This window comes from Oryzias latipes, assembly GCF_053564925.1.
Source record: "Oryzias latipes strain Hd-rR chromosome 1 unlocalized genomic scaffold, Olatipes_Hd-rR_3.1 chr1_Y".
Taxonomy (NCBI): Eukaryota; Metazoa; Chordata; class Actinopteri; order Beloniformes; family Adrianichthyidae; genus Oryzias; species Oryzias latipes.
The window spans coordinates 1,290,552-1,313,979 of record NW_027616335.1 but is presented as its reverse complement, the minus strand read 5'-3'; the positions used below and the strand labels follow the sequence as shown (position 1 = coordinate 1,313,979).

Sequence of the window (23,428 nt, the reverse complement as noted above, 5' to 3'; positions counted from 1 at the left end):
CTGACACCCCACCACCCCATCTCCTCCTTCCTGCAGCCTGCCACAGTTAGGAAAACAATCCGGCCTTCTGATTGGCTGTCACCGCGAAGGCCTCCAGTCTCACTATCATCACTCCATACCGACGACCAATCAGCGACGCCGATCTGCAGTACGACATCCCCCTTCTCCCATATCGACCAATAGGCTTCGCCATATTACTGTACTTCACACGGAACGTCGGCCTCGCGCTCAGGTAGACGGGACGTACTGCGGAAAGGTGAGAGTTTTGTTGTTGTTGGCTAAAGGACATGAACTCGACTTGACTTTGTGGTACCAGGTTGTTTTTTCTTTTAGATATTCGGTTGTACAAACTGTGGATAAAGATCAAATAAATGCACTTTAGTACAATATTTTGACGCTGTCTGTCGAGAGAAAAGGGAGAGTCAGCTAGCCCAGTGTGAAAGTCTGCCTGGCTGCACAGTCCAACAACTTCGTTTTTTTAAATACATTGTATTGTCATAAAGGTCGGCACGTGTGTTTGTTTGATAATATATATAGTTTTAATAAATATGAATTGTAGTTGAACTTGCAGTTCATTTTGGTGTATTTTAAATTCAGTAATGAAGAATACAAATATTATCCGCTGTGTGTTATTACTAGTAATATCCTAAGCAAGTTTTTCATACCATATTGGGTTCAAAAGGTTAAACGAAGATATCCTATTTTGTAAGTAATAAAATGGTTGTGTTTTAGTCACATTTCCAAGAATAGTGTCTTTGTTACAAGGAGGTAAAGAAACTCTATTCTAATGAATCTTTTCTAATAAGACCTTCTTTTATTTTGATGTTTCAGAGCTACAGTCACCTTGCCTCCTCCATCATGGCGATGAACGACTCCGCTAACATTCTGAGCTCAGCCTATCTGGCTGTGGAGTATGTCGATGCTGTCCTGCCAGAAAACCCCTTCCAGCCTCCCCTGAAACACGCCTGGAACTACATGCTGGACAACTACACCAAGTTCCAGATCGCTACCTGGGGATCACTTATAGTCCATGAGTTAGTCTACTTCGTTTTATGTTTGCCTGGCTTTTTATTCCAGTTCGTTCCCTTTATGCAAAAATACAAGATCCAACAGGTTTGTGTCTTATTTATCTTACGAGATGATATTTTAGATTTGTGGGTCTTAGTCTGATCGTTTATGTGTGTGTGTGTTTTCTCCTGCAGGACAAACCAGAGACTATGGAGAAGCAGTGGAGATGCTTCAAAATGCTTCTTTTTAACCATTTTTGTATCCAGTTTCCTTTGATCTGTGGAACATATTACTTCACTGAATTCTTCAGCATTCCTTATGATTGGGACTCGATGCCACGCTGGTCAGTGAAAGAATCAAAATACTTTTTTAGTAACGTTCTTCAAAAACTTACAAAAAAAAAAATAATTAGGAGAGTAGGCACTGTGGCTTTAAAGTAAATAATAAGGGTTTTAACCCAGGTCATTACCTGGAATCTAATGTTGAACATTGTTTAGCTACTCTTTCATGAACCAAACTTGTAAACTTCTTGCTGTATTGAGTGACCAACTTCAAGAGTTTTTGCAGTTTATGCAATGATAATGATACTCAAGAAAGCATTTTTTTATCTGTTAGATACGGTAGCCCTGGAGTGCTGAATTTCAGACGTCATCCTCATCATCCTATCAGCGATATCACATTCCAGTTTCTAAATGTGTTTCAGTTGTGTTTTGTTGTGTGTAATTTTGCTTTGATTTCTAAAATATAAAGTTTTTATATTTTTATTTGTTTTGCTTATTTAATTGTTTTACATTGAGTGATTTGTTGGTGTGATTTGCACTTCAGGGCCACCGTAGTTCCAATATCCTAATCTCTTGGCTTTGATCTCATCCTTTTATTATCTAACGATGAGTTTGGTTTTCCAGGCCGTACCTTTTAGCCCAGTGTTTTGGCTGTGCTGTTGTCGAGGACACTTGGCATTATTTCCTCCATCGCCTGCTGCATCACAGACGGATCTACAAATACATCCACAAAGTTCACCATGAATTCACTGTGAGTAGGCACTCAGTTTGTTCAATGTTTGAACAGAGAACTCTCAGGCTTGATTATTTACTCAATAGTTGACTATTAAACACGATAAAGTCCCTATGTCTGACATGCCGGTGTCTGTTAGTCTCCATTTGGTATGCAAGCGGAATACGCACACCCTGCTGAGACGATTATCCTGGGTGCTGGTTTCTTCATTGGCATCATGATCTTCTGTAACCACGTGTTCCTGCTGTGGGCTTGGGTCACATTCCGCCTGCTGGAGACCATTGATGTGCACAGGTGAGACAGGACAACAGCTGTGATGTGGAGGTGCTTACACAGATTGGAAGAGAAACTTGTTTTCTGAATAATTCAGATTTCTCGGGTCAACAAAGCAAATCTGTTAGTAGGCGGGCCGGCCAGTCATGTGACAGTCACCACAGGTGATAATGGACCTGTCATTAATGAGATTGACACCAGAGGGCGACAGGGAACACTAGAAATGTTAGTACATTATTGAAAGAGACAAATAATAGATGTCTATTTGTGTTTAAATTACATGACAATATAATTTTGGTTGCTTTATCCCTTAAACATGTACTATTATTGATACAAATAATAACTCCTTACAAGAAATGATTAAAGCATTTTCTTATAAACAAAAATACAAATAGAGAATACTTCAATGGCGTTTCATGGCTGTCATAAAGTGAAAGGGCCTAAAGACAACTGAGCGTTTGTATTCAGGAACCGACTGAGTGAACCTCACAACCGCTCAGGCGCAATTCTACCCGAGCGACCCCGCAATTTACAACTGCAGTCCTTCAATCCTAACTGAGCGGGGATCCCGCGCGGTCAGTTCCACTTTGCGCCCTCACCTGGATTTGCGCTCAGTGTTAAGAGGGCGTTTTTGTAACTTGGGGGGCGGTATTCAGGGGTGTGTGTTTGTCACTTGGGGGCAGGAACCTTTCTGGTTGATCTAATTGGCCGAAATTTGAATGTCAAGTCCGGCGAAGCAGCGGGGCGGGACTTTCATTTTTTAGAGCAGGGGGGGTTAACAGGTGGCTCTTGAGCTGCATGCGGCTCCCTGCCTTTTATCATATTTTCTATATACTGTACTTTCACAACCATAAGGTGAAAGTCTTACATTTTCTCCAAAATGTACGGAGCAGCCCTAATGTGTTGTTGTGTGACTTCGGTAAAGAGGATCTTGGAGAGAACAGCATGAGAACCGTATGGAGAGAGGCGAGGACGTGAAAGGAGACCCCCCCCCGTAGTACAATGGTACAGATATGAGCATAATGCAGAACAAAATCGTTTTGGAAACCCTGGAAATGCAAAGAAGCACGATTTTGAAGCACAGTTTAAACTGCAAGCGATCAGCTACGCGGAGGAACACGGGAATAGAGCAGCTGCAGTTCGGTTAAATAAGATCTTCACAGATTCGGACTTCTGGCCTCAATAACTCTTCTGATAAACGTTCAAATGTGACAGCAAGTCACAGGGCCGGACGAGTTACGCCACACTTTTGGACTGTAGAACTGAAGCTGGGGCTGACGTGTCTGCCTGCACTGTTCGTTGGAGCTGCACGGCAACGAGACGGACTCTGACGATGACGAAAGCGAAGCTGGCATGTTTGATAGAAATTAAGCTCAGCTGTTCATTTCAGATGCAGAAGATGAGGACTTTGATGGATTTTGTGATTGATGACTGAAAAAATAAATCACAACCAACTCAGTTTTGGCAGGTCAGTGCTTAGTGTGGCACTGGCCTGTGGCTCACCGCTCAGTTAGGGTTGCAGGCCTGCAGTTGTAATATGCGGGGTCGCTCAGGTAGAATTGCGCCTGCGCGGTTGTAAGGTTCCTCACTCAGTTCCTGAATACGCCCACTCAGTTGTCTTTACGCCTTTTCACTTTATGGCAGCCATGAAACGCCATATTATTCCTCTGAAGAATGAAAAAAAAATTGAAGGATGACCATAATACAATAAAAACATTCCCTCAAACTTGCCATTTGGTGGCACTTCAACTCACAATTGGAAAAGTACAATTTGAAAGAGGTTTTTACAACATAAATACTGAAGCTTTAGTCATATTTTTGTATTTATTTACTCTAATTAACACAAGACCAGAACCCTGCAGCACCAAAAGATGCACAGGACAACTTAACAAAAAAAAACACCATCCAACGATTTTTTTCTGTGTGAAAGAATATCCTAAAAGTATGTTTAGACTGACCTTGCAAACATTCACATTCAGCTGCGATATCATGCAGGCATTTGCAATTCAAAGCAGTCTAAAAAAACTGTAACATTAACCTCAGTACAGCTATACTGTTATCCAAGTCGCAATGTGAGGCCGCAGTTGTAGTTCCCGGCTCCACAACTGCATCCTCTGTGGAATAGCACATCTGTGCGTCATCATGTTAGAACTCAGTTGTCATTAGGACATCTTTTCTAGAAGTATCAATGATTGTCAGTTTTTACCATTTACAGGACTTATTGAAAGTGTTTGTTTTTAAAAAATTTTTGTTTTGGTAGCGTCACCTTAATAGTTCTATAACATTACCACTCAATGGAGAACACCTCTTTGATTCCCAAAACAATTGATGCTTTTCTTCGATTAGAATAATTACAAAATCTTTAATGTTAATTATTCCCTTTTTTGTGACTTTTTGTCATCTCTACCCTCAGTGGCTACGACATTCCCCTGAACCCGCTTCACTTGATCCCATTCTACGCTGGCGCCCGTTTCCATGACTTCCACCACATGAACTTCGTCGGGAACTACGCCTCCACCTTCACCTGGTGGGATAAGCTGTTGAACACCGACAGCCAGTACAACAAGCACATGCAGAAGCAAGGAGACAAGAAGGAGCAGTAAACAAGGCGAACCTCCTCCTATATTCACTCTGTGGGAGGCAGAAGGACACAAACCCAACTTGATGTGCACAGAAACAACAAAGATGCACAAAAACTGATCGAGTGGTGTGTTTGGTTCTGAATCAGACTAGAGGTTCACATCAACCATTTGTGCCTGAATTGAAAAAGTTGGTGACTAAATAAAAAAGATTAACTTCCTGATGTTTTTTTTTTTTTTTTTGGCTTGTCACCAAATGAAAAAAAAAAAGTTGATCACATGACTGTTGTGAAATGCTCCTGTTTACCTCTGAATGTTTCAGCACTTTAGCACTTCTCCTTAAGTTGACGGTAACAAAAATGTTGTAACTTCCTGCAGTTTATTATCAGTGTAGTTAGAACTTTCTGAACTAAATGCAGCTTTTCAAAGAATGCAACTTGAGTCACAGTGGGATGGAAGGGGAATTGGTTTGTATAGCTCTCCCAAAATGTTCGTCTATTTTTTTATTGCTATAAAATCACAAAATGCTTTTTAAATTTGAACAAAAAAGACTGTTTTTGTTGTTTTTCCTTTTCTGTGTTTGCAACATTAAAATAAATAAATATAAAATATAATCAGCTGTTATATTTGGTCGAGTTTGGCCCAACAGCATCTCGACCCGTTGATGTTATGAAAAATGTCCACACCTACAGAACATGACTGCCGGTACAAACAGTGTTGTAGGATAATATTTCAGGTGGAGTGGTGATGTACTTCAGCTGTCTGGGTGTACAGTGAGAGCTGTATCCGCTGCTGCACTGAGGTCACACCCCTGCAGCTTCACCAGATGTGTCAAGTTAGCCGCCAACAGACAGGAAGTGGCAAAAGTTCTGATGAAGGTTGCTGTAGATGCCAGCCATTTCAACAGTTAAACAAATACATTTTAACAATTCAAAGTGCCACTGCAATCATCTTTTGATCTATTGTAGAAGCTTTCCCAGTGTTTTTTTTTTCCTTTCTAACTTATCCAACAGCTGAGCAAGCAGATCAGAGCTGAGTGCCTCTTGTGTTGGACAGATTTTACTGTTATGATTGGGATTTATGGATCTTCAGACAAACAGAATGTATATTTGTATAAACCCCTTTTGTGTTTGAGGGTAAGATTTATTGATAATAATTATGTTTATGTGCATTCTTTGTTGGACTGGACAGAAGAAAAGATAGTGACGATGAGAGAGTGGGATGCTAGAGATGGAGGATAAGGGCAGGACGCCAAGCACACCACACCCCGGAGGTAGGGGTATGCAGCATAGCAAACGTGGTCGATCCAGGCATCCAAGAACCCCACCATCAGACAAAGACCCGGGAGCCATTACAAGCATGCACAGAGCCGGAGCCCCTGCCAGGGCATGGACCCACCCCAAGGCGCTCCAGGCCCATACCCAATGTCCTGACCACATTAGACCTACGCTGGTGCCCAGATAAAAGGCATGCCACCGCCTGGGAGCCCTGAGCCCCCCCCCCCACCTCCCCCCCACCTCCAGAGGTAGGCCAATGACCAGCCCACACTGCACACCCAAGCAACCTGTCTGCCAGCCCCACCGAGGACAAACTGGGGGGAGCGGAAGAAACTGACCGCCCGATTGGAAAGGCGGACACTGGCGACCAGCAGAGGCCCCAGACAGGGCCAGGGAACAGTGAGCCTGAGGACTTGGGGTGCCCTGGTGTGCCCAGGAAGGGGCACCGGCTCCACTCAGCTCAGATGTTGTGGACTCCTCACTGCGTGGAAAAGAGCTGCAAGGTCAAGGGCGCAGGAACCCCCGGGATGTCACCAATGCCCTGGTAGCAGCTGCTGGCCCGCCCCACCCAGTCTGGGGGCCGTGAAACAGATAACAAAGTGACTGTCTCCCTCTCACTGTGTGTGTCACAATGGTCTTTTAATTATGAGTATGCTGTTTAGGCCTGCACAATAAATCGCAAATTTAACGTTATCGCGATATCAAGATGTGCAACGTCTATAGCAAAAGACGGTGAAAGTTACCTTAAATGTGCTAAAACAATCTTATGGGTGCTTGAAGTAATTAACTAATCAAATAAATCCAAATGAATCCATTTATGCATTTGACCAATCAGATGGACCCCTTCAAGTTGTTGACCAATTGAATGGAACCCTTTTAAATTAGATGCTCGCCTTCAATGTAGACACCTAAACTGTTTAAACAATTAAACTGTTTCAGTGAAAAAGAAATTATGCTTATGGTTGTTTTGCTATTGATTAAGGTCTCGCAAGTTATATTGTTATCGCAATATTGATCATTATTATGGCAAATCGCGAGATTTCCTCATTTTGTTATATTGGAGCTATCCAGGCATAGAGTTTTGAGCCGGCTGATGTTGATGCCGGCTCAGACGAGGAAAATGAAGACGCATATAAACCTGTAGTATTCCTTCATGCCATAAAATGAGTTATTAAATTACTACATTAGTGCTTTACATATCACTACTCAGAATTAAATTTTTACTTTTTCCAGGTTTAAATTTGCAATGTTCTTCCGGTGGGGATGGCATCTGCATGGGGACATCTCACCTCTTCTCAACATCTTCTATAATAAATGATGACTCAAGTCCAGTTATTTACATATTTACCACCTGATAATACTCAATATATAAGATTCTACACAGACAAAGGCTGTAAATCTGTAAATGTGGTGTGCCTCACATGCAAAAATAGTGTAAACCATCCTTTGTTTACTCATTTGCTTAAAAATTCTAACAGTTAATGTCAGTGTTGATCCCAATGGAACCTCAAATTCATCTTATTTGCAACAGGTTTTAGTTTTGTGCCTCAACATTATGATCTTTACATGGTCAAGATGAAATATTGAACTGTCATCTGCCTTGCCTTACAGATTTTGTAACTACAGAATTTGCCAACTAAGCTTCAGATTTAAATTGAATCAGTCACTGGAGCTGAAAGTAATAATTAAAACGCAATAACATTTTTCATGAACATGACAACAAATTATAAGATTAGAGTAATCATAACCATACAGCTCCCTGACAGAGCTTAAAATTTTTTTTTCCTCACTGAATTTTTATCTTTTGAATGTTTTATGGTTTTATTGTATTTGATTTTTATTGTTGAATATTACATGTTTTTTGCATTTTTAATTAAGAGATTGTATTACTTTAATGTTTTAACTGTTTTATGATTTTTATTGTTTTTTGGGAATAGTGTTATTATGAACGCAATCAGCAAGTCGGTTTTGAGTTTATATTCTATTCTTTTCTATTTGTGGGAATGTCTTTAATAAAATGTAATATATATGCACATCTTTATATGAGTTTGACAATGTTTTTAATCATGCATAAAAATAGCTTTTTATGTAAATGCAAATTTTCATTGCTGGGGAAAAAAGGCTCTTATTTTATTTAAGCTGTGCCCGGAAGTGTGAATGTGCCTGGCTTGACGCAGGATCGGACTGCGCTCAGGTACACCGTCGCATCACACTCACAGAGAGAGGGAGGCAGAGGAACGATATTTATAGCCTAGAGCGAGGCTGGAGAACAGACAGAGTCAAAGCTTGGGAAGCAGCATCGGCCAGAGAGGCGCACAAACGAGGACGAACCAAACATGAAAGCCTTCCTTTTATTATTTGGAGCTGCGGTGGTTGCGCTGACACGCGCAGCCGCTTCCGACGGGGAGATCTCCTTCGAGTACCATCGCTATGACGAGCTGCGGAAAGCGCTGGTGTCGGTGTGGTTGCAGTGTCCGACCGTCACCCGCATCTACACCACTGGAGAGAGCTTTGAGGGCCGCGAGCTGCTGGTGCTGGAGATGACCGACAACCCCGGGACGCACGAGCCTGGTCAGTTTTACGCATCAAGTCTACTCTATAGCACAGTGGATGTACACCTCATCCCATATCCTAGGCATTTTTTAAAACCCTTTTTTTGTGTCAGAGTGGTAAGAATCCAACATCCCTCCGTTTTTATCACACAAAAACCCATCAGGTAGAAACTCCTGATGCGTAATTTTTATTAATTTGAGCTTATTGATAAACTGATATTAGAAGATGGGTGCAGGTGTGAGTTAAACGAGGGGGCTGCAGGGCCTCCCGCATGACTTCCTAAAATTCTCGATGATAGATTGTGGTATCATCAGCAACGCCAGGCCGCCATTTTGCTGCCTGATAAGAATCTGCTCAGTCGTGATCCCGAGGAAACCCCTTAAGGTGTTGGATCAGGTCTCAGCTGCCTTTCAGAAGAGACGCTGCATCCAAAAACATGAAAGGCTTAGACCTCTAAAAATGGGGTTTAACACTCTGGAGTCTATACAATTTTCAATCACTATGCGTTTAGAAAACAGAATAAAAATCTACCAATCTCACTTGAATTTTGGATTTCTATGGCTCCAAAAACACACATTACAGATAGAGCGTTTTTTTCAGATATGCTGCCTTTTCCTGTTCCTTAACCCTTGTGCTATCCTAGGCACTTTAACATTGGGAGTTGGGTCATCTAGACCCCACAAGACAGTGGGCTGAACCTTTTTACTTCAATGATTTGTGATCTTCACTGGTGTCCATGGATTACATGAAATCTTTCCACCTTTATCCACCTTTTTCATGGTAGGTAGAACACGTCAATGTAAGGGTGGGGTCATAGGATAGCACAAGGGTTAAACCTGTGCAGTGAGGAAGATTCTATTTCACTTTTATAAAATCTGCCAAAAGAGCACAGACTGCTCCAGCAGAAGTGTCAAATCATATTTTACAATGGGTTTATATCCAAATAAGCAAAAATCATTTGTTTGCACTGTTCATAAGGATCTCATATTAAACTGAAATGCAGCTGATGTATTTCACTTGGCTTGTTTGTGTTTGTCATCTTTTTGGAATGACTCTTATGTCTGATTACTAAAAAAAAAGAACCTACGAATGTATCTTTTGTCATATGTTCCACTTTTTTGCTGTTTCTTTTTGATTTCATTGGCAGGTTTCATTTTTTTGTTTTTTTTACATTTTCCAAAGGTGTGCCACGCCTGATGCTCTCTCAATTCAAGAAACATGGAGAAACTCTAAAAACATATTTAGTTCCTGCAAATGAATACGAATCCAACACTAATAGAGAAATCATTTTTTTGCTATTTGCTATCTATTAAGCCATGTATTTTATATATTTTTGGATTACATAAAATGTAATCCAAAAATATAACATTTCTTTGTATTAGACCAAAAAAAAACAAAAAAAAACAAATTCTGAATGATTGTAAAACATATTGCACATTTGCTCAAAGGTGTGTTTTCCTTATGTGGTTTCATTGGTGTGTCGCAGGCTTGGTATAATTTAGCTCACGTGGTCCCAGAGTTTAATGAGCGTACATGTTAAATAGGCCTGTAATAGTCTTGTGGGCGTGCACAGGCATGAGTCACAGTAACAATGTGGAGCCTGATGTGGAGCACTTATTACTACCAGATGAGTTTACAAACTGCTGCTCTAAAGCTGTGCCTCCCCTCTCTGACCTTAAATCTCAGTTTAGCAAAACAACCTAGCTGAGAGTGCTAGAAAAGAGATGAAAAAACCCTGCATGGATGGACAGAGTGAAGACAGGCTATGTGGAATTAACGTGGCTGTTTTTAGGTGTTCTCCATATTTGTCTGACTCTGCAATGTGTGTAGTCGAAGGTGGAGCTGAAATAGCGGTTGCCAGGGCAACAGATCGGCTTAGTGCATTGAGCTGACTGGAGGCTCGCGGTTGGTTGGCTGGCTCAGGAAGACGATGGACCTGAGCAGATGCATCTCTCAGTAAACAACCATCTGTCATACGCTGCAGCAGCACGGGAGCTGCCTGCAGAGATGAACAATGGTGACTCATTAGTATTTAGTGGAAAATACGAGTGGGAAATAACTGTTGTAATAGACTCATTAAAGTTCTTAATTTAAAAGGCTCATTTGACAGTTTTTGGAAAAAGTAAAAAAAACTCCAACAGACCCTTGACAACCTACTAATGCAAATATGAATCAAAGCACTTTGGCTCCAAAATTACCTTCATTTAGCATCTACATTAAAGCAAAAACACAAAAGATTTCATAATAGTGTTTTGGCAAAAAAAAAAGTTCATTTTTAAAGATCCACTTCAATGAAAATGGTATTCTTTTTGTTTTTAATAAACATGTTTTTGTGGCATTTCTCTGATGATGGAGGACAAGTACAGTGTATAAAGAAAATTTAAAGCTTAAAATTGCGTTTCTGGGCATTTCTTTATTCAAATCGCTGTGAATCCTGATACGTCGAAAAAATGCCATTTGAAAAAGCCTGTAGATGCTACACAGGTGCCAAAGCCTCTGGGCTGCAAGCTCCCAGTTCCACTCTATTCTGATACTTCCACGTGCAGACAAATAGATCCATGTACATCTTTGTTTTCCTCATCCAAGATGGTATTCAATTCAATTCAGTTTTATTCATATAGCCCAATGTTGTACAAAACATAAAATCAGTAATATCTGGCTAAAAACTGTACGGCTGAAAAACTCTGATATTTCTCGCCATTTTTGTTGCACGGGTAATGTTATCTTGGGATTATGAGGAGCTTTAAACTAGAAGGCAAGAGTGTAAATAAAGGGATGATGGGAAACAGCATAATCATTATTTTTACAATAGATCAAAAGATGATTGGAGTGAGACTTTAATGCAAGGATTCATTATTTTATTTTAAAAATTCCAACTTTTGATAATTCAAATGACCAAATATTTAAATGTTTTGGAATAGAAATTTGAAAAAGGAATGAGTATTTAATAAAACTGAATTTAAAAAAACGAACTTTTAATACTAAATTGAATCAAATTAGAAATTTAACAGTGTTGGCCACCATCATTCTAAGAAACTGATTTAAAAGCTACAAAGAACTACGTGAGTTTATTCATTAAAGTGACTCACTTTAAGACCATTTACTTCACTTTTCATTTATTTTTTGCCTTTGTCAAACTGCACCAGAAAAATACTTTACTGACGTCTTTCTCCAAACCAAGTCTCTAGAGCATGTGTGGTGGTACATAACACTTACACACTCAGCCACGTTCTCTCCATAAAGAGATTATTTTGGTGACTGCTGCAGTCAGACGGCCTAAAACAAACAGATCACCATGGCTGTTCCACGGATTACTCCCAGCAGGACACACTTCCTCATGCAGTTCTTGGAAATGTTACATTTGCATCACCTGTTCAAAGCGATGTAAAGTACTAGTTCAAAGTAGAAACCTAAACTTGTATCCATAAAGGTGTATTCACTCCAAATTGTGATGCTGTTTTTAAAAATGGTCAGGCTCAACATGAAAGGAAATTTCAGCTGGGGTTAATTTATAGGAAGCATTATTAAAAATAGTACATTTGATGGTAGTGATTATGTCTTTTAGTGTGTTAGCCCACCCTTGTGCCAGATGTTTTTCTCATAGGAAGGAGGCGTTTATTTCTCGTGTCTGGCTGGGATCTGAACTCAAATTGGGGGCCTCTCTGAAAAGAACAAGGGCTAAATTCTTCTGAATTGTATTTGCAACCTTTTTTTTAACATGAGGAGAAACTCTATCTCCTAATGGTTTTGGCTGTGTCTGTAGGTGATGAAATATTAATGCTCACATTGCTCCTTCCAATCTCATAAAAGTCCCATCTTTTCGGACTGAAGAAACAACAATAATCCTCTGTGAAGAGCAGAGGAAATTAGCCAAACACATGGATGAAACCACCATGTCGGATGACGTCTTCTGTTCTGGATTTAAAGTAGCTTTCAAATGGAACGAGTTCTTTATTAGAGGGACTTGCAGAGGAGGAGGGCAGAGTTTTAACCCATAAAACTTGGTGTATTTTTGGAAGTTTTTCCCTCCGAGGATGCAGAGCCTCTTCCTGTTGAGATGTAGGGGGAGCTGATGAAAAAGAGAGACAGAAAACAACAGAGGGATGATTGAGAAAACAGTAAATGTTGCATGAAATGAGGGAGAAGAAAGAAGAGTGGAGCACATTGACAAACCAGGGATAAGGTTAAGAATCAGAACAGGAAGGAAGATAAAAAAGCACAGTCTGGAGGTCATCTATTATAGATCAGATGAAGCCCATCCCCCTTTCACCCCTCTTCCTTTGGCCTCCTTTGACTACCTCTACTTTTTGGTATTTTGATTAACATTTAAAATGATAAATTATTGTTTTGTTTAAAAATTTCCTACAGCTACACCAACTACAGCTGATGTCCAATCAGTCTGAAGACGTTGATCTTAAAGCTTTTTCCTTTAAACTCCAATCAGAACTTTCTATATTTTGAATTCCTTTTGGATCTCAGTGGCAACAAGCAGCACAACTCCAGGGCACTTTTTTCCCCCAAAGTCATAGACAAGTGTCGGCTCGGGACTCTAGTAGACACTACAAACTGAATTGATTATTGATTTAAAAGTAAAAGTTATTATCTTCACGTTATCCCACACATGTCCAATCTTAGGAGCAGAAAATACTTAGTTATTGTGCAGCTTCTTTAAAGAAAGTCCCATTGTTTGTTTTTGGGGGAAAAGACAGGTCACAAAGGGATGCAATTGTTAGAAATAGAAATCCCATTTTACAAATCTACAGATGAGACGAGTTAGAACATTTTGAGGAATCTCAGCTCACAGAGATTTTTTGAATCCTGGACAGCTTTTTTAAAGACCCATTCCAATGACATTTGTGTATTTTGTGTTTTTAACATGTTTTAGTGGCGTTTTTCTTATGAGGGAGGACATATAGAAACAAAATTGAGCTTCAAATTCCATTTCTGAGTATTTCTTTCTTCACATCGTTGTGAATCAGGATGAAAAAATGCCGTTGGAAAAAGATTGTATTTGTGATGTACAAGCTACAGTTAGTGGGCAGCAAGCTCACCGTTCCACTCCATTCTGATGTATCCACTTGTAGACGACTAGATCCATGCACGTCTTGATTTTCCTCGACTGAGCTAAATGGAGCGTAAAGTGCTCCATCTGATTGGTCAAATGCATAAAGGGATTTATTCAGTTCATTAAATATTTCAAGTTGCCATAAGTTTGTTTTAGCATATTTACGGTTTACCATTTATAGCGATTTTCGCTGACTTTTGCGATATGGATATTGCAGAGCTTGAAATCGTTATAATGATAAATTTGCAATTAATTGTGCTGGCCTAGTGTAACATAACGTTCAGTTTTAAACTGAGAATTGTGGCATCCCTATTGTAAATGAGTGATGGATCTGTGACTATAAAGCGCTTTGGGCTTTGAGGAAAGAAGAAAGGCACTATTACCATCTAGCTCTGGTCGTGGCACATATGTCTGTAATATGAGATGTCATGGCTAACAGAGTGCTTGTGCCCTTTGGTGATGGTGTGTTTACTCAATCTTCTAGTTAATTTGTCTCCCCAAGCACCTGCTCCTGTCAGGGTTTCCACGACAACTGAAATTACTCAGAGGCGCAACTTTATCCTTGATGCTGCTGCCGGTCACCAAACAAATCACTATCGATGAACTGTCATAAAACGCAGAGGTTTCTGTCAGCTGACGGATGAGTTTTGTCAGCAGCAGATAAGTTGTCGTCACCTCTGCTGCTCTCCTGCAGCATTTCAGATGTTTTATTTTTACAAATTTAATCATAGAACTCTTTTTAAGCATTCAAAAAATTGCCAATACAGAATGCATCATTGAAGTCTGCACCTTTTTTTAAAAGAATAAGTATTTTAAAAAATGCATCTTGACAGAAAAAGTTAAGTGTGGTCTTGAAATCATTAGGCAGACTTCAGCATTTAAGAGTAGCCTGACTGCCAGATGTGCACTGGGTTATGTGTGTGTAGCCTGTTAGTAACGAATGAAGTCACTGGCTTTGCTGCAGAAGTACATCAAACACTGTGAGAGAAAAAATAAAAACACAAAAATACAGGAATGGGTAGCAAATCTTGAACGATCACCCACATCTTGAAGAGATTGGTTTAATGTACTGTTTGTGGTCAAGAAAAAAAAAGAACATGGAAATATCTCAATCTGGGCACAGGTAAAGGTTTTAAGCAAAACCAGATCACTCAAACCTTTTAGCGCACGCACTGTGAAAAAAACTCTCCAAAAAGTTATTTTTGTCATTGTGGAAAAAGAAATTCTTTGTTGTCACAGAAAACCGGAGAGCTATTAATTTTCAGGTAACAGATAATCAAAAGGATGTCTGGACTCTAACTCATGCTTTGTCATTTTTGACATTTAATGACAAAAAAAAGTCATTTTTTTTGAGGCAAGAATGTGAATTTACTTCCCCGTCTTGGGCTTGTGTGTTTGTTTGTTTGTTTTTTTTCACTTTTTTTTCCGTACTAAAGCAAATACCCTTAAAAAACAAAACTACAAATACCAACGCCTGCTGTTTTCCTGCAGGTGAGCCGGAGTTTAAGTACATTGCCAACATGCACGGCAATGAGGCAGTGGGGAGAGAGCTGCTCATCTACCTGGCCCAGTATCTCTGCAACCAGTATCAACAAGGCAACGAGACCATCATCGACCTCATCCACAACACCCGCATCCACCTGATGCCCTCCATGAACCCTGATGGCTTTGAGAAGGCGGCGTCACAGGTAATCAGTGGGTTTGTGACTGCCTCTGCTATCTGCGCTCAGGAACGGCGGGCGGCCTGTGTCCTGTAACTTTTGGCTTTCCGTTCTGCTGCTCAGCCTGGAGAGATCAAGGACTGGTTTGTGGGGCGCAGTAATGCGCAGGGGATCGACCTGAACAGGAACTTCCCTGACCTGGACCGCATCGTCTACATCAACGAGCGAGATGGCGGAGCCAACCACCACCTGCTACAGAACATGAAAAAGGCCGTGGATGAAAACCCAAAGGTGCACCAACACACTGAGACTAAATGATACGGCTGATTTCATTGTCTTTGCACCTAAATAAAAATAAAAAATGATTGTATATCATATATTGTACGGTAATCATAAAAATGTTTCTTCTTCAGCTGGCTCCAGAGACCAAGGCAGTAATCCACTGGATCATGGACATCCCCTTTGTCCTCTCTGCAAACCTGCATGGAGGAGATGTTGTAGCCAACTATCCATATGATGAAACCAGAACTGGTACGCACTCAGACCAACGCATATCAAACACAGTCTGTTTCTTGTTTAAAATAGTAATTTCTATATAAACAGCTGTTTCCCTATCTGTTTAAATATGTAAACAACTTTGAAGGATGTTTGTTTCGTTTTGTGGATTCAAATGATTTTTTTCCCACCAGTTTGGATTTAATTTGAACCACATGCAAATTGTTTTGCTCTGAAAAGCCTTCCCAGTGTTATTAGTAAGCAAACTGCATGCATCAACAAGGTGCAATGCTAATGTGCTCCAGCTGTAGCGGCTTTGATTTTGCTTATTGTCTAACGATTTTTTGCATTCGTTTGTTCTCTTTCCTCCTCCCTGAAGGATCCACCCACGAGTACAGTGCTAGTCCAGATGATGTGACCTTCAAGTCTCTGGCTAAAGCATATTCCATGTACAACCCTGTCATGTCTGACCCTCAGCGGCCCCCCTGCCGGAAGAATGACGACGACTCCAGCTTCAAGGATGGCATCACTAATGGCGGAGCGTGGTACAGTGTGCCTGGAGGTGATAAAAACACTTCATCCTCTTCATCGGAGGGATACATATATATATATATATACAGTGGTGGACAAAATTGTTGGTACCCCTAAGTTAAAGAAAGAAAGTCCACAATGCTCACTGAAAGGACTTGAAACGTTCAAAAGTAACAATATACTAAAATTTATTGAAAATTAAATAATCAAAATCAGCCATTACTGTTGAGTTGTTAATTAACAGAATTATTTAAAATAAAATAAAATATTGAAATAGGGCTGGACAAAAATGATGGTACCTCCATAAAAGACTGAGAACTAATTGCCCAGGGGGTCAAGATGAACTCAGGTATGACCTTTAATTGACATCACAGCTGTTTTCAAACCCATAATCAGTCAGTCTGCCTATTTAAAGGGAGACAAATAGTCACGTTGCTGTTTGGTGAAAAGGTGTGTACCACACTGAACATGGACAACAGAAAGCCAAGGAGAGAATTGTCCCAGGACGTTAGAAACAAAATTATAGAACCACCCTAAAGGTAAAGGCTATAAAACCATCTCTAAGCAGCTTGAAGTTCCTGTGACGACAGTGGCACATATTATTCAGATGTTTAAGACCCACGGGACAGTAGCCAACCTTCCTGGACGTGGCCGGAAGAGGAAAATTGATGACAAATTGAGGAGACGGATAGTTGGAACTGCATCCAAAGAGCCCAGAACAACCTCCAAAGACATTAAAGGTGAACTCCTATCAAGGTACATCAGTGTCAGATCCCACCACTCGTCGTTGTTTGAGCCAGAGTGGACTTCATGGGAGACGACCAAGGAGGACACCACTGTAGAAAGGTAATCATAAAAAAGCCAGACTGGAATTTGCAAAAATGCATTCTGGGAAAATGTCCTTTGGACAGATGAGACAAAACTGGAGCTTTTTGGTAAGGCACATCAGCTCTATGTTGGTAGACTCAAAAATGAAGCATACAATGAAAAGAACACTGACCCTACTGTGAAACATGGAGGAGACTCAGTTCTGTTTTGGGGCTGCTTTGCTGCATCTGGCATAGGGTGTCTTGAAGTTGTGCAAGGTCAAATGAAATCTCAAGATTGTCAAGGCATTCTGGATAGAAATGTGCAGCCTAGTGTCAAAAAGCCTGGTCTCAGTCTCAGGTCATGGGTCTTCCAACAGGACAAGGATCCAAAACACACAGCCAAAAAACCCCAAGAATGGCTAAGAGAAAAGTGTTGGACTATTCTGAAGTGGCCTTCTATGAGCCCAGATCTGAATCCCATTGAACATCTGTGGAAGGAGCTGAAACATGCCATTTGGAGAAGACACCCGTCAAACCTGAGACAACTGGAGCAGTTTTCTCATGATGAGTGGGCCAAAATACCTGTGGACAGGTGCAGAAGCCTCATTGACAAATACAGAAACCGTTTAATTGCAGTGATTGCCTCAAGAGGTTGTGCAACAAAATATTAAGTTATGGGTACCATCATTTTTGTCCAGCCCTATTTAATTAGTTTTTATTTTTTAAATATTTCTGTTAATCAACAACTCAAAAGTAATGGCTGACTTTTATTGTTTAATTTTAAATACATTTTAATTTATTGTTACTTTTGAACGTTTCAAGTCATTTCAGTGAGCATTGTGGACTTTCTTTCTTTAACTGAGGGGTACCAACAATTTTGTCCACCACTGTATATACACAGCAGGTTTCAGTGTGCTGGGTGGTGTCAAATCTCGTAGAGTTTACTTTAAATTTTAATTTGTCAAAAAATAAAACTCTTGTCAGTTTTTCACCCCTGCACTCTAAAGAATTTAAATAAGAAAATGTCACAACAATAGTGTGCATCTTTTTTGTTAAAACATTTAAAAGGGAGGAGGATGACAAATTTCAAATTCAATATTTAGGCCTTTTACTGTAAAACTGGCGAACCCAGTTGTATTTTTAGTCAGCTTAAGTGATTTCAAAGTACTTCATTTAAGTTTTAAAATACTGTTTCAACTTCAGTAGCTTCCTCATCTTGTAAGTGTGTGGCCAAAATGGCAAGTTCTTGTTTTCTTCAGAATAAAAGCACCTAGAGATGACCTACGTCGGCACAGCGGGCATGTTCAAAACTACAGCGGAAAAAGGAAAAAAATCCCTCACTGAGATATAAAACCAGTGACAAATAATCACATTTATTCCATTTTGGCATTTTAGATTCATTTTTAAACTCAAAGTAAAAAGTGAATGGAAGAAATAAGTGTTAATTCACTAAATGAGAAGGCTGTTCAGTGACATTTCAAGGCTCTTTCTCGTAAGGAGCAAAGTTTCGATTAACTCAATTATATATTTGGTATTATGAGACATTAGCTTGTATTTCTCCATCTTAAATATGTCTACATATATGGTTGATTAGCTCAGGACAGAAACTAATGTAGTAAAATCCATTAAAATTAGGGGGCTTTTTGAAAACAGCAAATTGCATGTTTAGATTTTTTTTCAGTGACCTTTTGCTCTAAAATCAAAAGGGTTGTTCCTGCAAATCTTTTATTAAGGCTTTCTGCTGTCTCTTTCATTGCCCCCCCACCCCACCCCACCCCCAGGTATGCAAGACTTCAATTACCTCAGCAGCAACTGCTTTGAGATCACTCTGGAGCTCAGCTGCGACAAGTTCCCCAGTGAAGACACGCTGAAGACCTACTGGGAGCAGAACCGCAACTCCCTCGTCAACTACATCGAGCAGGTCAGCAGAGATCTGGAAGTTTAAACAGCTCCTGTGTTTTTTGTGCAAAGCGAAAAACCTCTGGAGGTTATGCTGATGGTGGAAATGAAAATGACAATTGAGGGAAAAGCCTCCATGTGTCAAAGACAGTGTGTGTGTAACACTGAATTATCTTGATTTTTCTATAACTTGTACAGTATTTACCTTGAGTTAAGCAGCTCTAATTGAGAGGTATACAAGTAAGATATCCTTAATTTTTAAGCAAAAATAAATGTTCTGCTGCTAGATTATGAAGCCTTATCTGTATTTTACAGTTGTTACTGGGTTTTCATGATTTCCCATTTCAACATTTAACCACAGACAGAATGAAAAACAGTAGGTCAGTGTATCACTGGCAAAACACTAGATCAGCTTGAATTCTTTTTATATTTTGATCCAACAAATAATGATTCAAATTTAAAATTTGCATTTAAAAACAATTTTGTTTGGGTATGGTAAAAACTTTACATAACTAGTGATATAAGTAAACAAGAGTAACTTTGCTTGATAAAATCTATTGAAAGGTGTTGGTTGAGAAAAATACTGAAGAAAATTGATAAATAGTTTATTTAGTCAGTACTTTTAATAAATGCAGCATCTTTTAATCCATCTTTTAATATCACAATTCTGTAACCCAAATTATATCACACATCATTTTCTACCCCAAGTGTTACAGTAATTCTACTTGTGTGTGTGTCTGTTTGTGTGTCCAGGTTCACCGTGGCGTGAAGGGCTTTGTCCGTGATCTGCAGGGAAACCCCATTTCCAATGCCACCATCTCTGTGGAGGGCATAGACCATGACATCACCTCAGGTATTACCATTCAGAAGAGAATTCCCATAACCCTGACACCACTGCAAACTCCACAATGGTATCTGCTTTTCCTGTAAAATAATTAACGTTTCAGTGGCTCCCTCTTGTGGACACAGCTGATACTACATTCTCTCAGTCGAGTTCCTTTGCACAATACAGTAAATTCTAAGTATTATTGTACATGAAACCCAAGCAATGATCAACTCCTTGTATGTCTTTTTCCAAAGTTGAGCAGCATGTAATGTTTATATTGCAGCCAAAGATGGAGACTACTGGCGCATTTTGGCTCCAGGAAACTACAAAGTAGCAGCCACTGCACCAGGATACCTGACTGTCATCAAGAAGGTGGCTGTCCCCTACAGCCCTGCAGCTCGGGTAAGACACACACAGACAACAGATCTAACTAACAGTAACTTAAGCCGTCCAACATGAGAACAGATATGATCTATGTGCAATTTATGCATAAAACTTTAAAACACAGAAGGATGAACAAATGTATGAATCCTAGTAATTGCATGCATAACCGAAAGTTAACATTTCCTACATTTTATGTAAGAAACAAATATTTGAATGCACCACAGGTTATAAAAAAAAGAAAATTTTCTGAAGTACAGACAATACATTTCTGAATGTACTGCTTTTGCTCTCATGAATAGTTAAAAATAGAAGAAGTAGAAGATCTTAGATGGTTTTGGAGACCTCTCCATTTTTGTGAGCAGTCACTTTGAGTTTGGGTCCCAGATGGCATACAATCATCTCTCTGTTCCATATATTTCACATATTTGGGGAATGTTGTGAACCTTTTGGAATTATTCAGCAGTGTACGAGGAAGCTGTGACTTGGTGCCACAGAGATGCAATTATTTGTAAATCATAATTTCTTATAAAAACACTTGATATAGAAAGACATTTTTTCTGCAGATATTTATGCAACCTAAATAAAGAATTAAAAAATATTTGTAAGGAGTTAAACAGGAATGGAAATAATTATTTTATTAATCCCTCGACGTCTGAATTAATTTCTAGCTGTGAAGAAAAAGAAAATCGCCTGTGTTTGTGCTTTGAAGTAAGGACATTTTTGAGCTTAAGTGGTTCAATGCAGAATGGCATCAACAGGAGTCAAAGCGTTCATATTAAATTCAAATCTCTAAAGTTTCTCAATCAGATATTAGATTAAAGCAGCATCAAATAGTTTTAAGAAGTGTGCACACAGTTCTTACATATGTTCATGAAGTCGTATAGTTGCATTTTACATTTCCATGAGAAACTCTGCATTTTTTTTATTGCATTTAAAATAACCAGTTTTGTTTGCCATATCAATCTTTGCCAATCTTCTGCCTTCATTTGTGTTCTTTCCATGCGCACCTACAGGTAGACTTCGAGCTGGAGTCATTGATGGAGAGGAAGGAGGAGGAGCGGGAGGAGCTGATGGACTGGTGGAAGATGATGTCAGAGACACTAAACTTCTAGAGCGTCTGTCTCAACGGTCCGACCATTCGCACATCGATGTAGAAAACTCATTCTGTGTGCCCGTCCACTCTAAAGAGGATATATATATATATATACAAAATATCATCTCTTTCCAGTTGTTTTTCGATCACACCTTTGATTATCTTCTTTGCCTCACAACTCCTGTAGATGGTCTGAATGTTCTGCACGCAGTGAAAGACAAGCAAGAGGCGAGCGGGTGGCGGTGTGGCTGCTGTTGACTTCCGTGGCATTGTGTTCTTTTGTTGTACACGTGATTGGTAACCATGGCACCTATCTATATAACCGGTGAATGATGGCGCAATTAGAGAAGCTGTTTACATGGCTCTGTTTATGAGAAACCATGATTTTATTTCTTCCTGTTTTAAATGTCTCTGTTTTTCCGGTCTTTAGTACACACACACACAGAAAGTTACTGCACACAAAACGTCTCTCCTCCTATCATCTTTAATCACAGTGTGGGAAAATTATATGTTACTGTACTGTAATATAATTTAAAAAAAAAGCAACAACACTATAGTTCTGATATAATCAGGGACATTAGAAACACTGTAATATAACTGTACACATTATATTGTATGCAGTCCATAAAGGCCGGCTCATTTCCCTCATCTGTTAGTGATGTTGAGATTTTTTTAAACAGCAGCACAGCTTTGAGTTTAGCACAAGAATGAATATAATATTTAATGTATTTATGACTTAGGTACAGCAAGAAATATATCGCTAATTTGGTTCCCTTAACGCAAATAGAAACGTCTTCTCAGACTGACCTCTGTTAGTTCACTGCACATGCATGTAAGGAAGTGTCAGAGAAATTGCTTTTTAGAGATGAATTATTGTAAAACTCTATTCTTAACCTAAAAAAAATGCTGTGGATGCAGTTTAACAAAACTGGACCTCCAGAAATGAATGTACAGAGAAAGAAACTTTTTAAGTGTCATGAATGGCCTCATCAATAAAATTCCCCCCTTTATGTTGTCAAACTGGTATCAGTGCCTTTCTTTTAAGTTGAACCATTTCTATATTTATTATTGTAGGCTACCATTTAAACTCTCCATTGAATTAACACACGTGTGTTGTTCATAGTGATTTTTTAAAATGGTTTTTCCTTTAACTATCTGTCTTCTAAACTGTTCAAAATATGTTATAAAATCTTACAAGACTGAAATTCACTGATAAAATAAAGCATTATATTGATAAAGAAACATTTTTTCTCAGTTTCAACATTTTTAGAAATGTTTAACATTGACCACTAGGTGGCAGAAAAACACATATAAAGCAAAAAAGTACTCAACTGAATTAAAGCTAGCATAATGTCTGTTTTTCAGTATTCCTGTTTGTAAACTTGTCATAAAAAAATGCATTTGAAAAGAGACATTTGAAAGAGCGTAAGTACAACATAAAACCATATTTCACCTACAATTTAAGCCATTTTTAGACAACAAAGACAACTACTGTTAACTCATTATATTGTCTCTTGCAATATAATGACTTATGTGCTATAACAACCATTTATTTTATTACAACTGCTTAAATTACCACTATTTCCATGATACTAAGGCTTATTATTTTGTCAACTTCCCTCAAAGTTAAGTTGATCTTTTTGCTGCATGTTAGACTTTAACAATCTCGAGAAAAGAATCTCTTTCTCAGGCTAATAACCCTGTTTTTCAGATCATAGGGATGATCTGCCAAAAAGGAATGATTAGAAATTTGCTCTCAAATAGCTTAATATATTGTTGTATTTTTTTGTGAAGGGTTTTCTGTGCTGGGATACAAGTTTTCAGTTGAAAAAAGAAAAGAAAAACAAAACCTTCTGCAGGTTGTCCTCCCTAAAACATGAGAGAGGTCTGCAATGTTTAATATAGGAAACACTTCAACTGTGACAAATGTAAAGAAATAAAAACAGGAAATCACATTGCAT

The 23,428-nt window shown here is 39.2% G+C and overlaps 2 protein-coding genes across 2 annotated transcripts; both read left to right on the top strand.

The window, feature by feature from the left end:
- The first annotated feature begins 149 nt into the window (after positions 1 to 149).
- On the top strand, positions 150 to 5,488 carry LOC105354476 (methylsterol monooxygenase 1). The gene is made up of 6 exons (XM_020704079.3): positions 150 to 256; positions 832 to 1,113; positions 1,203 to 1,351; positions 1,914 to 2,040; positions 2,162 to 2,316; positions 4,709 to 5,488. The coding sequence occupies exons 2-6, from the start codon at positions 859 to 861 to the stop codon at positions 4,896 to 4,898; spliced, it is 876 nt and encodes a 291-aa protein (XP_020559738.1). The 5' UTR covers positions 150 to 256; positions 832 to 858; the 3' UTR covers positions 4,899 to 5,488.
- A 2,810-nt stretch (positions 5,489 to 8,298) lies between these two features.
- Positions 8,299 to 22,487, top strand: LOC144990341 (carboxypeptidase E-like). The gene is made up of 10 exons (XM_078943531.1): positions 8,299 to 8,722; positions 15,261 to 15,457; positions 15,554 to 15,721; positions 15,844 to 15,961; positions 16,305 to 16,487; positions 19,047 to 19,186; positions 19,918 to 20,017; positions 20,274 to 20,392; positions 21,388 to 21,502; positions 21,655 to 22,487. The coding sequence occupies exons 1-9, from the start codon at positions 8,488 to 8,490 to the stop codon at positions 21,484 to 21,486; spliced, it is 1,359 nt and encodes a 452-aa protein (XP_078799657.1). The 5' UTR covers positions 8,299 to 8,487; the 3' UTR covers positions 21,487 to 21,502; positions 21,655 to 22,487.
- Positions 22,488 to 23,428: the final 941 nt, after the last annotated feature.

Bases quoted from the DNA above. Each gene is read 5' to 3' on its own strand.
- LOC144990341 (XM_078943531.1), top strand. From the start codon at position 8,488: ATGAAAGCCTTCCTTTTATTATTTGGAGCTGCGGTGGTTGCGCTGACA. The intron at 15,962-16,304 runs GTACGCACTCAG...TCCTCCCTGAAG, and splicing joins ATATGATGAAACCAGAACTG to GATCCACCCACGAGTACAGT. The intron at 20,393-21,387 runs GTAAGACACACA...GCGCACCTACAG, and splicing joins CCTACAGCCCTGCAGCTCGG to GTAGACTTCGAGCTGGAGTC.
- LOC105354476 (XM_020704079.3), top strand. From the start codon at position 859: ATGGCGATGAACGACTCCGCTAACATTCTGAGCTCAGCCTATCTGGCT. The intron at 1,114-1,202 runs GTTTGTGTCTTA...TTTCTCCTGCAG, and splicing joins AAAAATACAAGATCCAACAG to GACAAACCAGAGACTATGGA. The intron at 2,041-2,161 runs GTGAGTAGGCAC...GGTGTCTGTTAG, and splicing joins AAGTTCACCATGAATTCACT to TCTCCATTTGGTATGCAAGC.